Here is a 24,143-nt window from a genome sequence, read left to right on the forward strand (position 1 = left end):
TGGTACATAAGAGAATGCGGAAAGAATAGAGAGACTGGCGGTTGGGGGCAGTGGTGGAAGTAACAAGATACAAATACTGCATTATTGGCCTCAAGATTTGGGTTTTTCTGGGGCATTTATATTATAATTGGGTGCCTATATTCCTTCTTTTTACTTCCACTCACTGCGTTTGTACGCCATTGTACTTCAGTGGTTCTCCCAACTAGTTACAGAATACCACCGACAAGTTAGGAGGTGTGCATCTCCACAAACGAGGATTCAATACGATTCCAGGATGTAACGATTTTAAATTGTAACGATTTGATTCGGTGAGATTACAGTTCGATTAAAAATCACGTTTGAATAGAACGAACGCAACGCTCTGCTAACGGCCATACTGTCCCAGTTAATTAAACTCAAAGGAAATAACAAATCATCGACCATTCCTCTTTGCACAATATCTTTAAATGGTCCAGCGACTCTCCTCTCCACTCTCCTCTTTAGCTTCTTCCACAATTTTTGGGGTTGAGGTCTGGGGACTGAGATAGCCAGGGGAGGAGCCTGATTCTGTCTCTGCAACAAAAGTTGAATTAGTCTTCAGTTTTTTAACAGATCTTAACCACGGGTGCGCCGTTGAATAAGGAGGGCACTGTATATTGAATTGTTATTAGTGTTTTTTAAAGAATATTTGGCGTTTGTAAAATAAGGAAACTAATTGTTTTATTTTGTTTTTTGTCAGTTTACAATGGGCTATTTTTTTTTACCCCTCCGTATGAGTATTATCTAAGTTAATATAAGAGAGAAACCATTTTTGTGGAGAGTTTCTCTCTCTCTGCCAAGATAAAATATATCTTATACAACTGCGAGAAAAAGAACATTTGTACTTTCTAATTAAGTGCATTTCAGAGTCTATACAGTACTTCAAAAAAATAATAATAATCAAGTACAGGAGCTGAATTGGACACATCTTTTTTTTCTAACTGCAAAGGGCGAATTCTTAAGCCACCTCTGACTTTGGGTCATTAAACACTCACATGAAGTCCAAAAATGACTAAATAAAGGCCATAAAAAGAAAGAGACAACATTGGTCAATTGCAAACAAACATGCAGGGTACAGGAAGTCAACACGCTTCCTCTGTTGAAGCACTTCTCCTCTTCTAATGCTTCCTCTGTGCCATAACATGGAAAGAACAGTTAATCTCCTCCCAGTGTTTTCCGCAGTCATGTCACCACGGTGACGGGGAGGAGTGGAGTGAAAACACCATTTGGCACACTCATCAATGTTTAATTTCCATCCGTGGGGTTTTTGGTAAACAAACCCTTCCGTGCCCTTCGACCAAGGCAGCCTTTGGAGAAAACAGGCGAAATGGTGTTGATTGATCATTTTTAGCCACTTTCTGTTTGAATATGTGTCGTGTCAGTGAAAAAGGTGTGACTCAGGGTTTGACATTAATGGTGGCCTAGTGGCCAATCCGTGACTGTGTCGAGCCACCTGATGTTCACTGAAACTGGCCCAACCAGGCTGGTACAAATTTCATAAATAAAAATGATGAAGTCAACATGTTATGCACCCCTCCCCCCTTTTTTTATTTTTTGCGCGCGTCAGGTTAAAGCCTTCCTTAAGGAATGGCTTGAACAAGCTATCAAGACCAAAAAATTCCAAATCTTAAATATTCACTCTCCTTCAGGCTTCATCCGCACCTCCCACCATCTGTTTCAATGGGAACCAAGGGGTAAGTGAATCCTCCCAACGTAATCTCATTTTAAAAAAAAGGAGAGAGAGAGATTTCATACACTTTCTGATTCTAATCCTTTGTATGTTTGTGCCCCCGACGTAGAAAATCACAATTCCCTGCTCCAAGAACGGCGGTGATGCCAGCGTCTTCATGTTCGGGGTCACCAACGTTGCTCGCGACAATCCACACGGCAGCTTCGACTGCATCCAGCAAGTCGGCTCCGGGTGGGATTAAACACTGCGCGATAACCATCTGGCCATAGTCTCTCGTGTCAGAAGTGTCAAATTTTAATTCTGGTTGGAGATTTACCCAATTAATGTTCCCGTATTTTTCGGACTACAAGGCGCATTTAAACCCTTTAATTCTCTCAAACGTCGGCTGTGCGCCTGATCATTAGGTGCGCCTGATGTATGGATGTCAAATTGAAGTTGAATAAAGTTGGCCTATCTGCTGAAATAATTAGTTTCCCTTAACGTGGAGGAAATGCACCTTATATTTTCAGACCCTATGGGCTGAAAAATACGGTATTTTAAGATTATATTTATCTCTATTTATCACTGCAGCTTCTCTAATGGGCTGCATTACGAACCCATTCAGAAATTACATGTTTGTTAAATTATTATTAAATAAAATATATTTTACCCTTAATTTTATGTAATCATACATACTATTACGATCTGCAATTTAAACGGTGATAGGAATTTTGGGCCAAGCCCCTCGGTTCGTCCTCAACCACTCACCAGTCAATTGCACGGCACGCGCAGAGAAACGCGCATTCGGTCTGTTAGCCATAAATGCTAACAAAGCGCACGGCGGCATGCGTTGCAGGTCGGCGCAGGAGCTGTCATGTCTGGGCGTGATCCAGAAGAAGATGACGGTGAAGGCCACGGACGACTCGTATGACAAAGCCCTGCAGAGCATGGCGCAGGCCGAGGAGGAGAACCGCAGCCGGGGGGCCATCGTCATTAAGCAGGGAGGTCGCTTCAAGCAAGGTGGGACGCCGTGGCGGCCCTGTCGTTGTAGGATGTCGCTAGGGTACATTTCCGAATGGGGAATTTTGAAAATGTAAATCGTATCTTGCCGCAAAAATGATACTTTCACTGCTATGGTCTGAGCACAAAGATGCCTTGCATTTTTTTTTTTTTTTTGTCCGCTGACAAGATGTCTGCTGCCGCCCTGCTTGCAGGAAAGAAGGTGACAGTGCGCGCCCCGGCCCCGGCCTTGGCGAGCTTGACCAAACCCCGCCAGACGGCCAAGTCGCTTCTCCCAAGCGGCGGCATCAAAGCGGGTGCCATCACGTCCAAGGGCAGGAAAGGTGCGGGCGCGTCCACCGGGAGGTGCGGCGTGCAGCAGCGGCCCATCAGAGAGAGGGTGACGCACCTGCTGGCCCTCAGGCCATACAAGAAGCCGCAGCTCCTGTTGAGACTGCAAAAGGATGGACTGACGCCGCCTGATAAAAACATGCTGGACTCCGTGCTCAATGACGTCAGTACCTTCATTTTTCCATGATACTCTTCAAGGTGGTGGGTGAGCTTTTGAGATGCACCCGGGACTGGTCGGCGACCACTTGCAAAGTCAAATTGAGTGACGATATGTTTATTGACAAATTTTAGGAGAATAATGGACCAAATTAATGCCGGGTGACCCCAATTCAAGGCGAGGCAGCTTAATTTATAAAGCGCAATTCATACACAAGGTGAACTCAAAGTGTGTGCTTTAATTAAAAATGCATTTGAAAGCATTAAAAAAAAGAAGTGAAGACACAAAAAAACTAAGTACAGGAATAAAGATTGTAAAGTACAAGAAAAAGATATATTTTTTTTTATGAATATTTTAAATGACTTCACTCATTTGTCTTTGGAGTCCAAATGTTTACCTTCAGTGAACAGTTGTCACTTGGAGACGTGTTAGATATCGCCACGCGTAATCTGTACAGCTGTGATAGTCAATATTGGGGCTCTGAAGAATTTGACCGAAAGGTAGTATCTTGAGGCTGAACAAAAGAGGTCAAAGAACTGACCTTTGAGGGATCCCACATCATGATTCCATGAGATTCAAACGTCCAACTTATTTCCTGAACCATTTTAGGACCGTTCCATTTCGTCCTACCCAAGTTTCCAACCTGTTCAACACCATGTAATGATCTGATCAATTCAATCTCTATTGCAGACGCAGAGGGTCTCTATCGATAAAAATACAAATACAAACAGATAAGGTCACAAATCAAATAAAAGATGGAAAATAGTCCATTGAGTTGATGTCAACAGAGCGCCCCAAATTTGCTCCATACTTGAGCCAGCTCTGTTGTAAACCGCTTATGTGTTTTGGGGTGCATTGTGTGCATACAGGTGTGCCAACTTAATAGGCGAGACAAGACCTTGGTGCTGAAGGACAGTCTGTACAAGGACCTGCAGAAAGACTGGCCCGGTTACACATCAGGAGACCAGCAGCTGCTCAAACGGATCCTTGTTAGGTAGCTTACAAAAGTCGGCTGTATGTGTCTTTGTTTTTCAAATGAAGCCCAGTGTGTAGATGGTCAGAATCTCGGTTCTGAGGTTCTGGATTTGAATTTCAGGCTTGACTGGGTGGCGGTTGGGTCCCCACGCTCGCGTGGTTTTCTCCCAAATTTAAAAGTATGCCCATTTCTTTGAAGACTCCTGGTAAATACATTCTCTGTCGAGTTTTAAGTCTGGATACTGACCTGGCAAATCGTAATCCTTTCATTTCGATGAGCAAAAGCGCGGCGGGAAACGGACGGATGGCTAACCGCTTCACTGTTCCTGTGCAGGAGACTGTTCCAGCCTCAACAGAACCTCCTCACCGTCCCTGAGACCCAGGTGAGCCCGCTGCGGGACACACCGAACTCGTCGCCGGCGCACCGTCCCAAACCCGCCCCGGTCGAGGAGTACACCGACCCTCTGGCCAGCAAGAAAACCCGGATATCACACTTGACCCGCAAAGCCGCCGCCGCCGTCCATTCTGAGCACTCGCTGGAACCCCGCAAGCTTTTGGACTCCTTGGCGGCGGCCTGCGGACAGGAAGTGGCTCGAGTAACGGCTGGCCCACTGCCTGACGTCGACAGAAACACCGTTAAAAGGAAGAAAAGCAAACACAGAGAGCAGGTGAGCATGAGCACGCGTCGCAATCATTGACAGCGATTCTGAACCGGTGGGTCGCGGATCCATTTTTTTGGTAGCTCGCGGACGGCTAGTAAAAAGGCAAAAAAAAAAAATTGCACGTATTAGTATTCTTATTTTTTCCAGAGGAGTAGTAGTACTGAAGCATACAAAGTTCAAACATGCTTAACCAATATTGTATGTTCTGCCACTCTAAACAAATACAGTGCAGCTCAGCCTTTGGGGAAAGGACGTCGTAGCCGCTTTTGGTTTTTTTGTTTTTTGTACATTTTGCCACACAACTTGCGCTTTCCCCTTCTTGTTCTAATGTTGTCCCTTCAGAAGGAGGAGGAGAACGGAAGCAGCAAAGAAAGGAAAACAGAGACCAGTTCGACCAATCTGACGACTCAAGTTGCGGTGGACTGTGCAGGTAGGTGAGCCTGTTTGCATGCAGTTTTCGCAGTACACAAATTCCTAGTCGGGTCGCTCGATTCATTGCTTTTCTATTCCTTAATTGCAGTTTATTTGTCCGGACACTTTTTTAATATAGATTTTACGGCTTCCATAGTTCAAACCTTGCCTCGACTGACTGCTTACACGAACACCGTAGCTGCTAGTTTACAAAAGCACAATCTGTGTTGCCAATTGAGCAATTATCCAGAACCCTCGAACGACTTTTTTTTTTTTAATTTAAACTACAGAGACTTTAAATCCCCAAAGAAACTGATGAAATTTGCGGGCTAATATTACGTTGTTTTGGTTACATAGCGAATCACGTTGAATATTTCCAATGACATTTACACGCAAAGATGCCAAGTGTTCCAGTTTGGCAGTATTTTGGCACCTGATCTGATCATTGTTTACTGTAATACAGATTCATTGATTGCTTGAGTTTGTTAGAAAATACATGGGATGAGGACCTTGACAAAATAATCGCAATATTTAGAGAGAGAAAGAAAAAAAAACTTTATTTTTCAGCCTTAATCGGGAGAAATAAAATTGTGAGGTGGGGGCACGAAGAGCACAAACTTTTCGAATCACGTCATTGTCTGTCAGTGAAGGGGGGAAATCAATTAAAAGTTGAAAAAATATTTTTGGTGGGTCTGTGGGGGCTTTAAAACAATATCGGCCAGCGCTAATTTCTCGTATTTCATGTAGTTTCGTAACCCATGGTACTTTGTTGACAGAAGCTGCCTTTGTGACATTTGGCTCAGATGGCCTTCAAACAGCCGAGCAGAACACGGACTATTTAGCGTGAGTAGACGATCACCTCCACGAGACACTGCAACTTTACTCGGTTGCTCAAGTTCACAATTGAGGCGGGCAGGCACTCCAGACACCCTGAACCGGTTGCCAGCCAATCGCAGGGCACACAGAGACGAACAACCATCTGCGCTCACACTCACACCTAGGGAGAATTTTAGAGTGTTCAATCAGCCTGCTGTGCATGTTTTTGGCATGTGGGAGGAAACCGGAGTACCCGGAGAAAACCCACACCGGGAGAACATGCAAACTCCACACAGGAAGGCCGGAGCCGGGATCGAACCCACGACCTCTGTACTGTGAGATGGACACGCTAACCATTCATCCACCGGGCTGCCTTGTTTGTGGCATTATGTTTGACTCACATCAGCGCTTGTCACTCGAATGAAATATCCTTTCATTTAAATGGTCTTCAAAATTGTTTGTTTGCACAAAGCCCCAGTTGTAAATTGGAATTTGAGTACTGCACCTCGATCCAAACACACACAAAAATTAATAAATAAATCAAAGGAATGCTCAAGGAATTTTTTTTTCTGCCTCGGGTACCCGTTTATTTGGTATTCACCGTCGGGAAGACAAGACAAGTCAAGCCAGCTGCGGCAACTATTGTTTACGCGATGCGTCTTGGTAACATGCTTCCAGCGTGATGGGAGTGCCAACTTCAAAATGAAATTCTTCCCAAATACAGCGACGCACGATATCAGTGCCTTGGTATGATTTCATTTTGAAGTTGTTCGCGGCAGAGCGTGGTGGTCATTATGTATGCATGAACGCAGTTGAAAGGGTTTAAAAAAAAAAAGATAAACGCAAGTATCTCGTCGAGCCCAGCATCCACACATAGTCTCACTTTTCTGATTGTTGCGGTCGCATGTGCAGGACTTACACGGAGATCAGCAGCCCCGCTCAGCGGCAGCGCTACAAGGAGGAGTTCAACAAACAGTACAGCGAGTACCGAGACCTGCACTCCCACATCGACGGAGTCACCCGCCAGTTCATGGAGCTGGAAACGCAGCTCAAGCAGCTCCACCGGGACTCGCACAAGTACAAGGTGAGACAGGGGAGCTGCATGTTTCCAGATCTCCTTGCATGACGTCGTGTGACACTTCACCGTGACTTTCATCTTTCTTACAGACGATTCACAATCAGATTGTCCAGAATTATCGGCAAATAAAAAAGGTTGGCCCTTCTAAAAATCTAATTTCTCCGCATGATTTTCCTACCAACCCGTCTGCATTTCTGCGTGACATCCCAGTCTCTCCCCCGTCCGCCTCTCTTTCCACCAGTCCAACCCCAGCTACAGCCAGGACCGCCTGCGCTGTCAGTACCTCCACAATAAGCTGGCTCACATCAAGAAGCTCATATCCAAGTTTGACCAGCAGCAACTGGAGCGACGTTCTGCCCCTAAGTGAGGAAGGAAAACCCTTTCCAGTGAACATCACGTTTAACAGGGCACCGGAAGCTCGAGTCTCGCTGCATAAATGGTCTCTCGCCGGCTGAGACGGGAAGCGCACTGACCGTATGGAGTGTGATGGTCGCTACTGCCAAGGACCTACGGCGCAGCAATCACAAGCAGTGAAGCATACGGAGTGACGGCGCTATGACAGAGGGAGGGGAAAAAAAAGTATTTTTTTATTGTTGATGTACACACTGAGAAGACACTGTTGTCCTTCTGATTTTTATCTTATTTTGGGGGGAGGGCGTGTGAAAGAAAAGCCTGCCAGTGTCGCTCTTATTTGTTGGTACATTTGGTGTTGTTATTCAAAGTGTTGATATATATATGTATTCAGGGATTGTTATTCAATGACTTGCCGGAAGCAAAAAGGATTCTATGGTTAAAAAAAAACAAAAAACTTTGTTGCATCCTACCTGTCTTACAGAACGCATGCCAATGAGTCTTCTTTGTGTATGTCATTTTTATTCACCTCTATTGCCTCGGTTATAATGAAACGGTGAAAAGAAAGCATAAAATCAGATGTGAATAAATTGCCGTTTGAATGTACTTATAATTCATACTGAGTCGCGTTTGTTCATGTTGCATGATTTGTTTTTAGTAGGAGCAGTTGGCGTACGTGGCCGTGGAGCCACGTCTCATGATATCCTTGTACAATGATTCTCAAAGTGATTCACATGACCATCGGTAGAGGGAAAGGGTAAGAACATGAAAAGAACAAGGATGCCGCTTCCTAAATATTTTTTTCCCCTTTAATGCCCCCCCCACACACAAATGTTATGTATTCAAAGCACGTTTTGGCATTTATATATTAAAACAAAAAAAAAAAAAAACAACTGAAGATACACACCATACAAGTCAAGTTGGTTAACCAGTTTGCTATGGCATGCTGGCGCAACGAGACCTGTCATTAGTGGTATGGGAAAGTCTCTCAACTTTAAGATACACACCATACAAGTCAAGTTGGTTAACCAGTTTGCTATGGCATGCTGGCGCAACGAGACCTGTCATTAGTGGTATGGGAAAGTCTCTGAATTACATCTCCAAACCACATGTTGCAGTGGCTTTATTGTTTTTTTATTCCAGTACATTTTGCTAGTACAGTTCAACTGTATTTAACTTTTAAGTACTGTATTTTATTTGAGCACTTATAAATGATTGTTTTCAGCCACATGTTGCAATGGCTTTATTATTGTTTTTTTATTCCAGTAGATTTTGCTAGTACAGTTCAATTGTATTTAACTTTTAAGTATTTTATTTGAGCACTTATAAATGATTGTTTTCAAACACTGCCACTTTTTTATTGATCATTTTGGTGGTACTTGGAGCGCCATGTTTTTTTTTTTCTTTGTTTTTTTTGAGTTGGTAATTAATTAGTGTGAAGGGTTTGGGAACAACTTTGCTACAATGTGTACTTTTTCTCCATAGGAATATGCACTTATTAGATGAGCCTTGTTTGGTTTAGGACGTGCAGACATAACTGCCATATTGAATTGGGAATCCCTGGCCGTCTCACTTTGGTTCCGATAAACTAGTCCAATTCTTTACGGTTATTGACACAGAGTGTTTACACTATAATAATAATACATTTAATTTGAAGCGCCTTTCACAACACCCAAGTACACTTTACAGACGAGCAAACAATAAGACGAATGAAGAATAAATAAAACCACAGATGTGCACTTTTGTATCTATAGTTATGATTATTATAATTGTATAAGTATTGGATATATCCCGGTTCAAGATGGCGGACAATTATTTACTTTTTTCTCCCCTATTCCCATTGGCCGTAAGTGACCAGTAGCTACGCCTCTCTAAGATCAACTCGAACGGTGATTGGTCCGTCGTCTTACTAACGGAACGTTCGCTCGATTAAGTTTTTTCCACTACGGTACTATCATTGGCCGTACGTTACCAAGTAGACACGCCCTTTTATCTCAAAACGTTAACTGATTGGTTTGTCTTGCCAGTCACGTGTCATGTAACCCCTGACCCAAACATTTGGTCTTCGCTCTCGATGGGCGAAGTCTCACTTAACCTCCTTTATTGTTGCGATTTACAGTCGAATAATGATCGCCGCTCGGTAATAGTTGAGCGCGTGGTGTCAATCGGCTAATTTGGCGAGCTTTTGCCGTAAATTTCGATTTTGTTGCCCGCTGGCTACTTTTGAAACAACGAGACTAGCTAGGTAGACTGCTAGCTTGTGATGAGGTAGTAAAATGGAGAACAAAACATTTTTTTATTGACAGGTCGCCCACCATCTTGTCATTGATGCATCTTGTCTTCGCAAGTCATGGCCGGCATACTTCAGGGGTCACTCCGACTGAGGACAACCCTCAAAGGGCCCTTGAGCATCTTCGGCTCGTCTTCAGCCTCAGGTGGGCTTTTACATCCTCCACAACCCGCCGGCCTACGTCATGGTACTGCCCGTAGAAGGACGCTCCACGACAGGGACGATGTGACCAAGACCACCTCGCCGGGAGCATCCCCAGAAAGGCTGCCGTTTTCCACAGTGACCCTGGAGGATCTGGATTTCTTCCGGAGGATTCTACCCGGCAGAACCATTACTGACCCCGACCTGTTGGAGTCTTGTAATGTGGACTGGCTCAAGTCTGTCAGAGGTCAGTTACGATGTACAGTATATATTTTTTTTTTCTCGTGGGAAACAAGCTCATGAAAATTGATGAATTGCTAAGCCCTATTATCAGTGACAAGTCAAAAATGTTTCTCAGTGATGTCTCTGCATCTCCTGCAGGTTCCAGTGAGGTGTTGCTGAGACCTCAGACAACACAGGAAGTCTCTCAAATTCTCAGGTTTGAAACAAATGGAGTCCAGTTGTTACCAGACGTTAAATTCTAACCCAAGTTCTCTGTATTTAACAGTTACTGTAACAGCCGTAACCTAGCGGTGAACACACAAGGGGGCAACACCGGCCTGGTCGGTGGCAGCGTTCCCGTCTATGACGAGATCGTCCTCTCCACCGCCCTCATGAACAAAATCCTGAGCTTTGACAGCATTTCTGGTTCGTGTCCACTCAGTCAAGATGTCACTGTACTTTCCCGTAACTGCTGTATCTATTATTATGACCGCTGAGTGGATTTTCTTCACTCACTCTGCAGGGGTCCTGACTTGCCAGGCGGGTTGTGTCCTGGAGCACTTGTCCGTCTACTTGGAGCAGCGGGATCACATCATGCCCCTGGACCTGGGCGCCAAGGGCAGCTGCCACATCGGGGGCAACGTGGCCACCAACGCGGGGGGTCTGCGGCTTCTACGCTACGGCTCCCTGCACGGCACCGTTCTGGGCGTGGAAACGGTGAGTTTGTGAAAAGTACGCGACACCTCTCTTTGGGCAGTTTTCCCATCCCCAAAGTATTTCACATCCTCAATTTGAAGCGCTGTCAATGCTTTCAGTGCATTGGGAAATATTCACAGTTCATCACATTTCATTTACGCGTGTATTTTTTTTTTAAATGCGTAATTCATTTACCAAAATTGCCTGAAAAAACTTTCATGTTGCCGTAATGTGATCTAGGTGCTGGCCGACGGTCAGGTGCTGGACTGCTTGTCCACCCTGAGGAAAGACAACACGGGCTACGACCTCAAGCAGCTCTTCATCGGCTCCGAAGGCACCTTGGGCGTCATCACCGCCGTGTCGGTCCTGTGTCCTCGCAAGTCCAAATCTGTTCATGTGATGTTTCTGGGTAGGCACACTTAATAACTCAGAGCCCCCCGCCCCCCGCCCCACAAAAAATGTTTTTTAAGCTCTAATTTGTCTTTGTAGGTTGTGAAACGTTTGATCAGCTTCTGAAAACCTTTCAGCTGTGCAGAGGCATGCTGGGAGAAATCTTGTCGGCCTTCGAGTTCCTGGACAGCGAATGTATGCGGCTGCTCAACACGCACCTCAAGCTGGACAACCCCATCTCTGGTACACTTGGGACGCCTTTCTCAAAATTTTGAGAACATTCGCTTTTTGTGAAAACAAAGGCAATCCGCAGAACAGTGACTCTGATGTCATCTGCATCCTGCTTAGGATCCAAACCGAAAATGCACTTTTGGGCCATTTGTCGCCGCCTACCAGGCAAGCATTAATGTTGATCCGTGCTCTGGCTTGAACTCTCTCCCAAGATTGTCCGTTCTACATGGTGATAGAAACGTCGGGCTCGGACGCGCGGCATGACGAGGAGAAGCTCCACAACTTCTTGGAGGAGGCCATGACATCGTCGCTGGTGAGCGACGGGACACTGGCGACGGAGGAATCCAAAGCCAAGGTGACTTATGAGTGCCCCATTTAAATTTTTTTTTTCCAAGTTTTCCGACTTCCAGGCCACTTGGTCCATTTCTTTGCTAAGTGGTGTCATGAGCAAAAATTTGACATACAAATGAGCTTTAAGCCGTCCGCCGTTAGATGGCGCCAGAGTACTTGACAACAGGCTGCCATCAGTTCTCGTTGAGTGTTTTGTGTTTGCATTTTCCACTTTGTGTGTTTGTGTAGAGAGAAATTGACCGTTTGAAAAAATATTTTTGGGGGGTGTGTGGGGGAGGGTTGAATGTCATTATTTCTGTCTCATGTAGGGCCTGACCGATATGGACTTTTTTTTCTTTTTAACCCGTATGTAGATTATTTAAAAAAAATATGAATTACAGGTAAAACAAAGCGATGGCATTTTCCTTCATTTTAATGGGGAGAGTTGATTATGTAAACATTTTTTTTTTAATTGTTAATATTTCTTTTCCGACGAAGGCGCTGTGGTCGATGCGCGAACGCGTCACCGAAGCGCTGAGGCACGACGGCTTCAACTACAAGTACGACGTGTCGCTCCCCGTGGAGACCATCTACCAGCTGGTGACTGACATGAGGGCCCATCTCGGGGGCCAGGCCAAGAGCGTGGTGGGATACGGACACATGGGTAAGTGATGGCAAAGACTTTCAGAGAATAAACGCGGCGAAAGCTGGATTTTCAAAACTCAAATGGCAAGAAACGAGGCGACATGATTGAGTGCTCCACTGCCGCTGTTTTTGGTCAGCAAAAAGGATCGGCGAAGAAATGTGTTGAACAAATGAAATGAGAGAGTTAAGAGTTGCTACCTTATTTATTTTTCTGATTGGATTTTCTGAAAGGAGGCATTTGTTTTTCTGAAGTGGATGATGTCTATTGGAGGGACATCGACTGCATTATTTGAGGAAATTTACCAACGTATCATGAACGGATGCAAAGGTTAAACACCTTTCTCTTGCTGTTTATTTTCTCGATTAGGAAAATCGGGTGTCTATTTGAGGGAGGTGTTTATTTTTTCATGAGTAGACAGCAAAAAAAATATTTCAGGAAGGGCTTTTTGTGCAAGTAGATTTTTAATTGGAGAGAAGGCCACTATTTATGCCAATGAGCTTGTTTCGGCCATACAGTAAGACTCTTTCCTCAGCATTTATTGAAGGGAGGAGTTTATTTTCCAAACGTGGATGTCTTTTCGAGGTAAGCCACTCTCTCTCGCCACATCAAGTAAATATCAACTCCAATTTGGCGCGAGGAACATATTTTGTGACTCGGCATCTATTTAAGGGAAGGTGTTGATGCAAATACACTCCGTAGCCGCCTCTTCTCTTCCACTGTGGCGCAGGGGATGGCAATCTCCACCTGAACATCACCTCGCCCACCAAAGACGCCAAGCTGCTGGCCGCCATCGAGCCGTTCGTGTATGAGTGGACGTCAGCCCGGCGGGGCAGCGTGAGCGCCGAACACGGCCTGGGCCTGAAGAAGAGGAACTACATCTACTACAGCAAGTCCAGCCGGGCGGTGGCCGTCATGGCGGGCATCAAGGCCATGCTGGACCCTCGGGGCATCCTCAACCCGTATAAGACTTTACCCGACAGATTGCTGTGAAAGTTGCGCTGCACTTCTTGAAGTGACTCGTGAACAGGAATTCATTCCTCCACTTCAATACAAGATGAGGATTCATTCCTAGTTTGCAGGTGGCCACTTTTCGACTCCTGGGGCCTCATTTATAACCGTGTGTAGAACAGTTTTGTTCATACGGCTGAAATTTTGTAGGTGTGCAAGTACAAAAAAAAGTGTCAATAAATGCCATCTGCTCTCAACGGCCGCGCATGTCTCGCCTCATTTGCATTGAAAAAGGCCCCCTGTTGACTATATTTAGTCTCGAAGCTCATACAGTGGTACCTCAGTTTATGAAATGAATTGGTTCTGGAAGAAATTGCTGAATTAGGAAATTTTGTAAATTTGCGCATAAATCCAAATTGATCAATCCCATACTTTGTGCGGGACTTTTTTCCCCCCCACGCACGCTTGATAAACGAAGCTCCTGATATGGCACCGACAAGATGAATGACACCACAACATTTCAAATCTATTTGGCTGGGTTCCTCTTGGCAACTTTTACAATTTGAGTGTTTTTGTTTTCTTTTTTTCTTTTTTATGGGAGCATTTATCATCTTGCTAACAGCTTGTCGATCGCCTTTCGCCACACCGAAGCCACGGATCGGAAAAGACGACATGAGTTGAAGAAGTCCACGGTCCTCCGCGTGGGTCAGTCCCCACAAGTCCTCAGAAGGCCACCGCGGGATTTAAAAAGGAAGACGGGTTCGAGCTCCCCCCTCGCTCTCACGAGTCCTTCACCTTGTCCAGGCAACTGTGAATCTTGTCCAATGTCTTCTTGATCCGCAGCGCCGTCAGCCTGGCCGACGGGTTCTGGTACCAGCATTCCTTCATCAGCTTCACCAAAGCCGACAGCGTCTAATCCAAGAAGAAGAAAAGTTCAAGTCCAGTATCGGACGTGAGATGAAATTGTACCCAAACGCTCATTCACCGGGAGGGGGGCTCACTCAAATGCTGGAGGGGGCCATATATAGATATTTTTTTCCATAAGCAACCCTTGGAGAGCCAAAGATAGTTGGATCTTCTGCACATGGGTCACCCAACTAAGCACAACTTTTTTTCCCCAAACGGTAAATCAGAAGACATTGCAGACGTCGTGCACATACCGGATCGGAGAACCAACGATTAGGAATGAAGGGCCTCTGCTGCTCCACGCACACCACCTTCCTCATGTCCTCGAAGCTCGGGTCGTTTGGCACCTGGTCGTAGAACGGAGGCTTGTAGTCTTCTACAATACCTGCGGGGAAAGATCAACTCAAGGTTTATCCTGAAGGAGGGGGGGGAGAAAAAAAAAAGTAGTTTCACCGTTGCTGTACGAGCGTCTGGCGATCTCCCACAGCACCAGCCCGAAGGCCCAAATGTCCACCCGCTTGAAGGCGTCAAAGCACTCTGTACGTAAGCTCTCGTCCAGGACCTCAGGAGCCATGTAGCGCTTGGTCCCCACTTTGGGGTTGTTGCCCACATCCAGGAGGTTATCAGCCTGAGAATGTGTCACCGCCAGACCTGGTACGTCCACACACACCAAAAAAAAAATATGAATACAGCGGACCCGTATGATTCGATTCTTTTTTCCCGAATGGTTTCAGCGCGAGCCCTCACCCAGGTCTGCGATGCAGCAACGTAGCTCCTTGGTCACCAGGATGTTTTTGCTCTTCAGGTCGCGGTGCGCGATGGCCGGCTTGCCCTCGGCGCCAAAGATCTCGGTGTGCAGGTGCACCAGGCCGCTGGCCGCCGACGCCGCCATGGCCAGGCCCTCGCACGTCTCCACGGCCACCCGCTGCAGGTAGTCGTACAGAGAGCCGTTCTCGTGGTAGTGCGTGATCAGCCACAGCTGCGTGCTGGAGTTGCGCGACGTCATGTCGGACGCCATGAAGCCTGCACGGGTGGGAAGGTGGAAAACACTCTCGTGTGTCACCCTTGGGGATTCTTGCGCAATCAATTTGGGCTGTCTTACGGCGTGACGTTTTGCAGAACAGAAGTGGGAATGGTAGAAGTCAAGAAATGTGGAAGGAGGAGATAAATATGGAAATGGTCTCTTCATTTGGGAATTTCACTGTGTACCGTACTTTAAATTTGATTGGATTGAATCCTCAACCATTTCAGTTGAGAAAAGTTGTTTCGGCAGGACAAAAAAAAAAAAAAAAGCCTTTGCTCCTAAATAACTTGCAGAAAGTATGTCCTCTGCGCTTCCATATTCATTCGGAATGACTTGATCCCTACCCAGGATGTTTTCGTGTCTCAGGAGCACAGTGTTGTAAATCTCGGTCTCGCGGAACCAGGATTTTTCGTCCCTGGAGGAGAAGATCTTGACGGCCACGTTCTCGCCCTGCCACTGGCCTCGCCACACCTCGCCGTACCGGCCCTTGCCTTGCCACGGGAGAAACCATTAACACAGACAAGTCACTTAAATGCCCCCGCCAACCCACCCCCCAAAAAAAAAAAAAAAATTGGCACTGACACTCACCTACACACTCCATCAGACTAATCTGCCTGGCAACAGTCCTCTGAACCAGGAAAGGAAGGCCCGACCCACTTCCCGATGTGCACGAGTGGTCCAGCAGGTCCTTGAAAGCCAAGACGGACCCGTTGAGTCAGCGCTACAGCTTCGCGGTGAGTGGCCGGCCACTTTGTGTTGTTCTTACGGCTAAAGTGGTGTCCCCCACGTTGGAGGTCACGAGTCCGTCCACGGCGCCCTGCTCGGTATCGAACTCCTGCAGCCTGTGCAGGTTCCCGCGGTGGAGCCTCCTGCAGGCCAACGCCGACGCCACCGACAGCAACGCCAGCGCCGCCAGCAGGCCCAGCGCCAGGAGAGCCAGCGTGCCCGCGCCGTAGCCCACCGGCTCGCCCTGCGGAGCTACGCCATCGGCGGGAGGTGAGGACACAGGATGATACCAAACGAAATTCCGTTATACGTAATTACTGTGCAAAACGTTTTGGTGGCATGCTATCGCCAACAAACTTTTCCCACAAAAATCAGCGGTTGGCAAATCCGAAAGGCGCACACGCACGGGGGTCCACCGTACATCAAAGTTGGACGGTGAGCGTTTCGGTCGTGTACCTGAAGGCAGCAAGGCGATGACGGCGCTCCTGGTGGTGTTGCCGTTGCACAGGTGTTGCGAGCAGCAGCGGATGGCCTGGTGGGAGGAAGGCGCCGTGGAACAGTGCAGCCGCGTCTTCTTGGGACCCTCCAGGCAGCCGCGCTCAAACACGACGCCGCCGGAGCCCACCCGCACCGACGAGAAGCAGCGGGTGCCGCGGCACTGTTCCTGCAGGCACTTGGGACTGTCGCACAGGCACAGCAGCTGACCCTCTGACAGGGGAGACGCAGACGTCACATACGGGGCTCGCCAGCTAAGTACTCCGCGGGGGTTGCTCGGCTTTTTGTGGGCATTTTCTTTTTCATTTGACCCTTGGCCCTGTGTAAGAAGTTTCCGACTATAAATGACACTTTTCATAGTTTGGCTGGTTCAGCGAGTTATACTCGGGTACTACTTGTACAGAGCTCGATTGGCACCCAAGATCCTTGTTCCCCTAATTGTGTTGACTGCGGCGAACGAGCTCCAGCTAGATTCGAAGCTTCCGTTTTCAACGACAGAAGAGTTTTTTTTTTTCTTTTTAGTTTAAAATGGCTTACCTTAACTCGAATCCCATTGTGGCCAAAAGGAGAATCCTGGTTGGCTATTGCGCTTTATAATGCTGTAAACCATTTCAGTGGCGGAAGCTAAACTTGTAATACGTCACACATTTATTGAAATGACTACTTCATCTTTTTCAAATTCTCTTGGCAATTGGTTCATAGTTTTGGTGTATTACCGCCACCTTGAGGTAATTCAATTTCTATTTAAATGAAGCCACCCAGTATGTGTGTAGTTAATTCATTGACTTATTGATATAGTGTCTACACAAGTTGACTGTCTTTCATATGAACCGATCGCCCCTTTTTTTTTTCGCGTCATCCGAAACTATAAGACCCCTCCAAAAAATGTGTTAAGTTGTTGCCCAATACCTGAGCTCTCAGCTGATGTCTGCAAGGCCCGCAGGGAGAGCAGCAGCAACAGCGGCAGCGGGGGGACGTGGACGCTCCTAGCCGCCATGGTTCAGTGCACTGGAGCAGGCAGGAAAACAGGACAGTAAATACACAAGGCAGAAGCTTACAAAAGAGGATAATTGCATTTACGCCCCCTGATGTTTGCCAACATCTCCTAATTGCATTTAATTGTGGCTGGAGGACAACGTACCAAGCTTGCAAGCGTCGCACTTTCTCAAACAGCCTCGAGCTACTTAACATGTTAGTTGAAGTCGCTAAACAGCAGTTTCCTTTGCAAACGGCACCCATGTTAACGGTTAGTATTGAAGAGAAAGGCCATCTCCCCCCCAACGGTATCAATAGTTGAGGTTTTAGAACAGGGGTGGGCAATCCCAGTCCTGGAGGGCCCACCTCTGTTTTAGAATCAAAGGACATTTGAAAACAAACGGCGGAGAACACATATAAACATATAATACTCACAGGCATATATTCTTTATCCTCTGAAAACTGCCTAATAAAGCATCTTACTGAGTCATTTAAGTAGTACAAGTCCTGTTCTTTGTGTCTGCATGACTGTCTCTGCCTTCTGGTGACGAAATCAGGTACACCAAAAGTAGCAGTACGATAACTTGGTTTGCGGCATAAAATAGTTTTTTAAAATAATTAATTATTCTATTCAATCATCTAATTACTCCGTTTTTAATACAGTGGGTGAAAGAGTATTATTTTTTTTTCCTCACTGAGGCGGTAGCTGGAAAGGACAAATGGTACTTTCTAATTCATTTCATCGGGGAATGAAAGTTTCAGAAACGCGTGTTTTGAGTCACGAGCATGGTCAGGGAACAAACTGAACTCGCATCTGAAGGCACAACTATACCAGTAAGCCAGATGAACACCTTTTACGTGACTCTTACAAGCGGTTTCAACGAGGGCTGAACATTCAGTTAAATTCATACCAGCATCGCAATTTAGTAAAATGCCAATTTTTTTTTTCACATGACAAAAGCTGCTTTTTTTTTTTCCCCTCCAAAATAGTCCAGCCCTAGTTAAAACGCAAATGTCGGCGTTCAAGGCAGGAAAACGGCGTTGCTTTCTGTAGCCAGAGAGGCACGCAAACGAGGCGCTTTATGAGCCCAACATCGCCGCCTCCAAGGCGCCACTCAAGGCAGAAAAGATGCCCGACGCCGCTCCAGTTTAGCCTAGCCGAGCTAAGGTGGGCTGCAGGACGGAGCAAAGCCCGCGCGGGACGCTGACACGAACAAGGCGGTGTAATGATTTTACCCACCTAGCACACAACGGACGACGGATTGTACATCATCGTGTCACGCCTCGTTGACCTTATATTGGGTAGAAATTGTTAAGACTTTTTTTTTTTTTTTGCGCCTCCTCTCGGGCCACAGCCCAGCCCACCTACTCGCACGCTTGTTTTGTTCCAGCCTCACCTGACGTCACAACAACCCAGGTGCATTGTGGGCCGGTGACTTCTGAGATGTGTGAAACGCAGCGTACCCAAATTGCGATGCAAAAAAGCGTTTTCCTTGACAAACTAAGATAAGGCATTGTTACCCAACTTCGTACACACATATGTACCCCAAGCAATACGAAATGAGTCCCTCGAATGGTCACATGCCGATACGCCAGCGCGCTGTAGCACCGCGGGTAACCGACGTGCCTACTTTGCGGCCATGTTGGAAGGGACAAAGTTGCCATCAAAGTCAATGCATTGAGATTGAAATTCAGTCGTAACTTGGTCATTTCTTAACCAGTTTTCATGAGCTTTTTTTTTTGTCAATGCCAAAACGTATGCTACCACTACAGCACATTTGAAGTAAAAAAAAAAAAAAAACTTTCTAAAATTACCTGTGATGCCGCCATCCTGTTTGTGTTTGTTTGTTTGTTGTTGTTGTTGTTGTTGTTGTTTTCTCCCAGTCCAGCTTGATACATTGAACACTAATCTAGCTCGAAATAATCAAACCTGGCAACGCAGCGTAAGGTGGGGTTTAAGAACGAAACAATAAACATTTTACTTTTTTTAAATTGAATCTCATTTGATATACTGTACTAAAGATGATCAGTAAACCGAGCAAAAATACATATATATGGCAAATATTTATAAAGTAATATTTGACTGTAACAACTCTGAATGTGTATGTAAATTACTATCATTTGTACAAATCAAAACAAGCATTCAATGCACTTTTTTTTAACCCGTGACCTCTGCACCGTGAGGTGGACGTGCTAACCAGTCGACCACCGTGTCGCCCTCACTCAATATAATAAATACAAAATGTATACGTAAAATTGTTTATTTCATTCGATCAATTATTCTGTGTATTTGATTGTGTAGATAAACGATTAGAAAATACAATTTTCTATGTGGGACTCTTTGAGAGCAGGTGCGATTTGAGAAGTATGCTCGGCGCTTCCTTGTTCGCTCATGTGTGCACTTGGAGGATCGTATGGAAGAACCCTCCCAAATGTTCTCTTCAAAGTTGCACTAAAACAATGTGCCCTTTCATGTCTCCACCGGGCTTCCACAGCTCAAGTGACATTCATTTCAGCCTCCTTTCTCTTTGTCAAAATACTCGGGACGTCACGAAAAGCGATTTGAATCGGAAAATCGTTTTTCATCTCTTTTCAACAGAGTAAAATAACGGTACTGTATCGCACGCCCGTCTCCAAGTTCGATCCATCCTTTTTTTCCCCGTTGTGCAGCTGCTGCATTTATTTGGCTTTACCTGTCCGTCGAGGTGCATCAACGGCAGCGCTGCTCATACTGTTGATCGCCCACCACTACCTGTGCTCTTCACAGAGCCGCATTGTCCGCACATTTTTTTTTCTCTTAATTAAAGACTGCCAGTCTGCTCTTAGTGACCTGAAGCACCCCCACCCCCCACCCCCGCTCCACATGAAGGGGAAACACTATCCCTGCTATCCTATCCACTGATGGAAATAGGATTAGACACCGGGAATAATGCGCCCTAAGATTTTCGCTTGAGCGACTTTTTTTTTTTCCCCCTCCTAGCCTTGCGGTGAAATCTTGATGCTTTGCATCCTGAGTGGTCTGACCAGAGCGGACATGGAGCTTTTCGGGGCAACGTCAACTTGGATGTTCGTGCTGCACTTGCTTTCTGTCAACGGTGTCGTCAATCCAAAGACAACAGGTAGGAGCATCGGCGTTTTGTTGTTGTTGTTGTTTGGTTGTAAATTAAAAAAAAAAAAAAATCCTTTTGAAATCAACCGCATCATGATCAATTCAAAGCAATCCACCTTCAAAGTCGTTCAGGACACACACAACAATTGCACATTCCAAAAATTCCCATTTTGTCTCCCGATACGATGTCTGAATGAAGAGATTTGACATCTTTCCATCCTCTTTCCTCATTTCATAACTACTCCATCTGGAAAGTGTTCAGCTCATTCAGGGCATCTTGGGAACTCTTCATCATCTTCTTTAAATTCCTCAATTTTCACAATAAAATCACCAAATGAAGAGATTTAAGGACTGGTTGATTCATGACAACTGGGGTGTCAAACTCATTTTTGTCGCGGGCCACATTAAAGTTACCGTTTCCCTTGGAATGCCGATATGACTGAAACTGTATACAGAAGTCAGGAAGAACGGTTTATTCGACTATTGTGTAAGTTAGGTAATGAGTGGTTTGGTGACAAGAAAATGCTTACAATATCTCTTTTATTTTTTTACAAATGAGAAGTTGAAAATTTGTTTCAGATTTAGCCAGAATCACGCAAGTTCACGTTTGATTTGCTTTCACGGGCCACATAAAATGATGTTGCAGGGCCAGATCTGGCCCCCGCGCCTTGAGTTTGACACCTATGCCTTACAATATATAACGACGACACTTTCTCGTGTGTATTTGCGCGCCCAAGTGTCCTGGTGCGTCACATCGGACTCGGAGGAGCAGAAATGCGCCGACCTGTCCGGGAACGCCACCGCTCGGAATATCCGAGGGACTTTGCAATGCGTGCGAGGCCTCAACGCCAGAGACTGCATGGAGAAAATACAAGTACGTCGACAAACACACCTGAGAAAATGTAACTTTGGCCATTCACTTGAAAATGCTGAAACAACATTTTTTTTATCTTTTATTTTTCTCAGAATGGGAGCGCTGACGCGGCCTCCATGTTTGCGGATGACATCTACGCTGCGGGCCTGTGTCACGGCCTGGAGGTGGCAGCCGGGGAGTCCCTCAATGGAGTGGGTAGGAATGCAGCTGACAGATCTCTCACATCATCATCATGTTGTATGATAGCCAAAGATATACAATCCCGGTGGGTTAATGTGGCGGGGGGGTCATTTGTTGCCACCACAAACCGTTGGTTGTTGTGCAGAAAAACTCGTCTTTCAAAAGTATAACCCACATGAGTCATCATCCCGTCCCGATGGATCTGTCGACCAGATGGCGTGAACTACTACGTGGTGGCGTTGGCTCGCCGCTCGTCGTCCGACTTGTCCCTGCTGGAGATGCACGAACGCAGCTCGTGCCACCCGGGCATCCGCACCACGGTGGGTTGGACCGTGCCCGTCGGCTACCTGCTCAACACCTCGCAGATCAGCCCGGGACACCAGTGCAACTTCCCCCGCGGTGAGAACATGTATATGTACATTTTTTTTTTTTTTTTTTGCAAATGGCTGACACAAGATTGTTAGCTGGCATGGCACATCTTCTAAGGAGAACGAATGAGCACTTTTTTGCTACCAACTGTGAATTGCCAGTTATATATTTTTTTTCTATTTCATTATTTTATTTTACAAACTCACTTTATAATACTTATTATAATTTGTATTATTATTATTAAGATTGCTATGATGTTGTAATGATTATTATTTGTCTTTTTGATTCAAACTAAAAATGTAACCATTTTTTTTTTTTTATGAGTTTTATTTGCTTGATTTTAACTTTTTAATATTTGGTTAGTAATATTAATGTTCTATATTTTTTAATTAGATTTGAATGTTCTGATAAATACTTGTATTTCTGGTAATTGGTTGTATTTTATGATTTGTTTTTTTATTTCAATATTTTCATGACTTTAATTATTATTAATAATATTGCAGTTATTATAGCATTCATTTTCAATTTGATGTGACCAATTTGTTATTCTTAATGATACCTTCAAAAATTGTGTTCTGTTCTAATTACATATGAAAATATTTTGACATTATTTATGTATTTTGTGTGCGTGTGTGTTCGCGTGCGTGCGTGCGTGCGTGTGTGTGTGCGTGCGTGCGTGCGTGCGTGCGCGCTCCTTCCCGTATTCCCCACACCCCAGCGGTGGGGAACTTGTTCGGCTACAGCTGTGTGCCCGGCGTCAAAGACCCCCAACACGACCCCCGGGGCAACAACCCAAAGAACCTGTGCGAGGCCTGCATCGGCGATAACGAATAGTTTTTTTCAGAGTTTAAGCTGTTGTAGCTTTTTTTTCCTCTTTAAAGAGACCTCGAAGGTGGAAAAATGGCTCAAGTTGTGTTGCAGATGTGAAGCGGAGTTGACAGAAACGGTGCTTCTTTAACGAAGCGCGAGTTCACCCCCACTCACCCATTTTTAATATACTTAGATTTATTTGTATACTTTTTGTCTTCTACTTTATCCCTTTCATAATTTCATTAACACGTTGGGTTAGGGTTTCAAATATGAGTTAGGGTTTCAAAGTAGGGTTTCAAATTTGGGTTAGGATTTCAAAGTAGGGTTAGGGTTTCAATGTAGGGTTTCAAAGTAGGGTTATCTGCTCAGGTTAAGGTTTCATTGTAGTGTTGCAAACTAAGATTAGGGTTTCAAACTAGGGTTAGGGTTTCAAAGTACGGTTAGGGTTTCAAGTAGGGTTTCAAACTTGGGTTAGGGTTTCAAGTTCAGCTTAGGGTTTCAAACTAGGGTTAGGGTTTCAAAGTAGGGTTTCAAATGTGGGTTATAAACTCGGGTTAGGGTTTCATTGTAGTGTTGCAAACTAAGATTAGGGTTTCAAACTAGGGTTAGGGTTTCAAAGTACGGTTAGGGTTTCAAGTAGGGTTTCAAACTTGGGTTAGGGTTTCAAGTTCAGCTTAGGGTTTCAAACTAGGGTTAAGGTTTCAAACTAGAATTAGGGTTTCAAATTAGGGTTAGGGTTTCAATGTTGGGTTTCAAACTAGGGTTGCAAACTAAGGTTAGGGTTTCAACCTAGGGTTAGGGTTTCAAAGTAGGGTTGGGGTTTCAAGTAGGGTTAGGGTTTCAATGTAGGGTTTCAAACTAGGGTTAAGGTTTCAAACGAGAATTAGGGTTTCAAATTAGGGTTAGGGGTTCAATGTTGGGTTTCAAACTAGGGTTAGGGTTTCAAACTAGTGTTAGGGTTTCAAATTAGGGTGAGGGTTTCAATGTTGGGTTTGAAATACGGGTTAGGGTTTGAAAGTAGGGTTTGAGTTTCAAAGTAGGGTTTGGGTTTTTAAAGTAGGCTTTCAATTTAGGGTTCGGGTTTCAATAACTTCTTAAGTATCCTGGAATACTCCATTTTTTTTCCTGAGCAACGAAATCCCCCACGCCACAGCCCTCTGAAATCCTGTGGCCTCACCTCACATCCAGGCAGGAACCAGGACTCGTGGGCTCTGGACGTGGAGGCCGAGGACCTGAAGCTCCTTTGCCCCGACGGCACCGAGGCCGACCTGGACGACTTCCGCCGCTGCCCCCT

At 45.5% G+C, this 24,143-nt stretch overlaps 4 protein-coding genes across 6 annotated transcripts in view; 3 read left to right on the plus strand and 1 right to left on the minus strand.

Annotated features, from left to right (window-relative positions):
* The first annotated feature begins 1,474 nt into the window (after positions 1–1,474).
* LOC109517237 (RNA polymerase II elongation factor ELL-like) lies at positions 1,475–8,104 on the plus strand. The gene is made up of 12 exons (XM_019872264.1): positions 1,475–1,504; positions 1,668–1,712; positions 1,818–1,939; positions 2,544–2,707; positions 2,902–3,200; positions 4,064–4,188; positions 4,504–4,838; positions 5,172–5,263; positions 6,015–6,085; positions 6,971–7,142; positions 7,226–7,270; positions 7,378–8,104. The coding sequence occupies exons 1-12, from the start codon at positions 1,475–1,477 to the stop codon at positions 7,501–7,503; spliced, it is 1,626 nt and encodes a 541-aa protein (XP_019727823.1). The 3' UTR covers positions 7,504–8,104.
* A 1,404-nt stretch (positions 8,105–9,508) lies between these two features.
* On the plus strand, positions 9,509–13,611 carry d2hgdh (D-2-hydroxyglutarate dehydrogenase). 2 transcript variants are annotated; one of them, XM_019872502.1, is made up of 10 exons: positions 9,509–9,755; positions 9,836–10,165; positions 10,300–10,357; positions 10,427–10,566; positions 10,664–10,857; positions 11,077–11,245; positions 11,326–11,469; positions 11,670–11,812; positions 12,286–12,451; positions 13,161–13,611. In XM_019872502.1, the coding sequence occupies exons 2-10, from the start codon at positions 9,838–9,840 to the stop codon at positions 13,421–13,423; spliced, it is 1,605 nt and encodes a 534-aa protein (XP_019728061.1). In that variant the 5' UTR covers positions 9,509–9,755; positions 9,836–9,837; the 3' UTR covers positions 13,424–13,611. The 2 variants fall into 2 exon arrangements, with proteins under 2 accessions (XP_019728061.1, XP_019728059.1); XM_019872500.1 differs by having other exon boundaries at positions 9,509–9,677; positions 9,794–10,165.
* A 168-nt stretch (positions 13,612–13,779) lies between these two features.
* acvr1l (activin A receptor, type 1 like) lies at positions 13,780–19,254 on the minus strand. Of its 2 annotated transcripts, XM_019872504.1 has the most exons (11): positions 18,748–19,254; positions 17,943–18,048; positions 17,442–17,540; positions 16,494–16,745; positions 16,078–16,289; positions 15,900–15,999; positions 15,656–15,802; positions 15,035–15,310; positions 14,741–14,938; positions 14,542–14,672; positions 13,780–14,293 (listed from the first exon to the last, which is right to left on the minus strand). In XM_019872504.1, the coding sequence occupies exons 3-11, from the start codon at positions 17,527–17,529 to the stop codon at positions 14,162–14,164; spliced, it is 1,536 nt and encodes a 511-aa protein (XP_019728063.1). In that variant the 5' UTR covers positions 17,530–17,540; positions 17,943–18,048; positions 18,748–19,254; the 3' UTR covers positions 13,780–14,161. The 2 variants fall into 2 exon arrangements, with proteins under 2 accessions (XP_019728063.1, XP_019728062.1); XM_019872503.1 differs by lacking the exon at positions 17,943–18,048 and having other exon boundaries at positions 18,748–19,252.
* A 109-nt stretch (positions 19,255–19,363) lies between these two features.
* otomp (otolith matrix protein) overlaps positions 19,364–24,143 on the plus strand; it is a 5,647-nt gene continuing 867 nt past the window's right edge. Inside the window, exons 1-6 of the mRNA XM_019872266.1 lie at positions 19,364–20,626; positions 21,354–21,490; positions 21,583–21,685; positions 21,884–22,069; positions 22,758–22,872; positions 23,949–24,135. Coding sequence (XP_019727825.1) covers positions 20,506–20,626; positions 21,354–21,490; positions 21,583–21,685; positions 21,884–22,069; positions 22,758–22,872; positions 23,949–24,135 — 849 coding nt within the window. The 5' untranslated portion in view covers positions 19,364–20,505. The remainder of the gene's footprint in view (positions 20,627–21,353; positions 21,491–21,582; positions 21,686–21,883; positions 22,070–22,757; positions 22,873–23,948; positions 24,136–24,143) is intronic.

The sequence above is a fragment of the Hippocampus comes genome, unplaced genomic scaffold (genome assembly GCF_001891065.2).
Source record: "Hippocampus comes isolate QL1 unplaced genomic scaffold, H_comes_QL1_v1.1 scaffold92, whole genome shotgun sequence".
Lineage (NCBI taxonomy): Eukaryota > Metazoa > Chordata > Actinopteri > Syngnathiformes > Syngnathidae > Hippocampus > Hippocampus comes.

Excerpts from the sequence above, each read along its gene's own strand:
- acvr1l (XM_019872504.1), bottom strand. The coding sequence starts at position 17,529 with ATGGCGGCTAGGAGCGTCCACGTCCCCCCGCTGCCGCTGTTGCTGCTG. Across the intron at positions 15,311-15,655 it reads GAGACACGAAAACATCCTGG|GCTTCATGGCGTCCGACATG; the intron begins GTAGGGATCAAG and ends CCACCCGTGCAG. Across the intron at positions 14,673-14,740 it reads CAGACGCTCGTACAGCAACG|GTATTGTAGAAGACTACAAG; the intron begins GTGAAACTACTT and ends CTTTCCCCGCAG.
- d2hgdh (XM_019872502.1), top strand. The coding sequence starts at position 9,838 with ATGGCCGGCATACTTCAGGGGTCACTCCGACTGAGGACAACCCTCAAA. Across the intron at positions 11,813-12,285 it reads CGGAGGAATCCAAAGCCAAG|GCGCTGTGGTCGATGCGCGA; the intron begins GTGACTTATGAG and ends TTTCCGACGAAG. Across the intron at positions 12,452-13,160 it reads GGTGGGATACGGACACATGG|GGGATGGCAATCTCCACCTG; the intron begins GTAAGTGATGGC and ends ACTGTGGCGCAG.
- LOC109517237 (XM_019872264.1), top strand. The coding sequence starts at position 1,475 with ATGTTCACTGAAACTGGCCCAACCAGGCTG. Across the intron at positions 2,708-2,901 it reads GGGAGGTCGCTTCAAGCAAG|GAAAGAAGGTGACAGTGCGC; the intron begins GTGGGACGCCGT and ends CCCTGCTTGCAG. Across the intron at positions 4,189-4,503 it reads CTCAAACGGATCCTTGTTAG|GAGACTGTTCCAGCCTCAAC; the intron begins GTAGCTTACAAA and ends GTTCCTGTGCAG.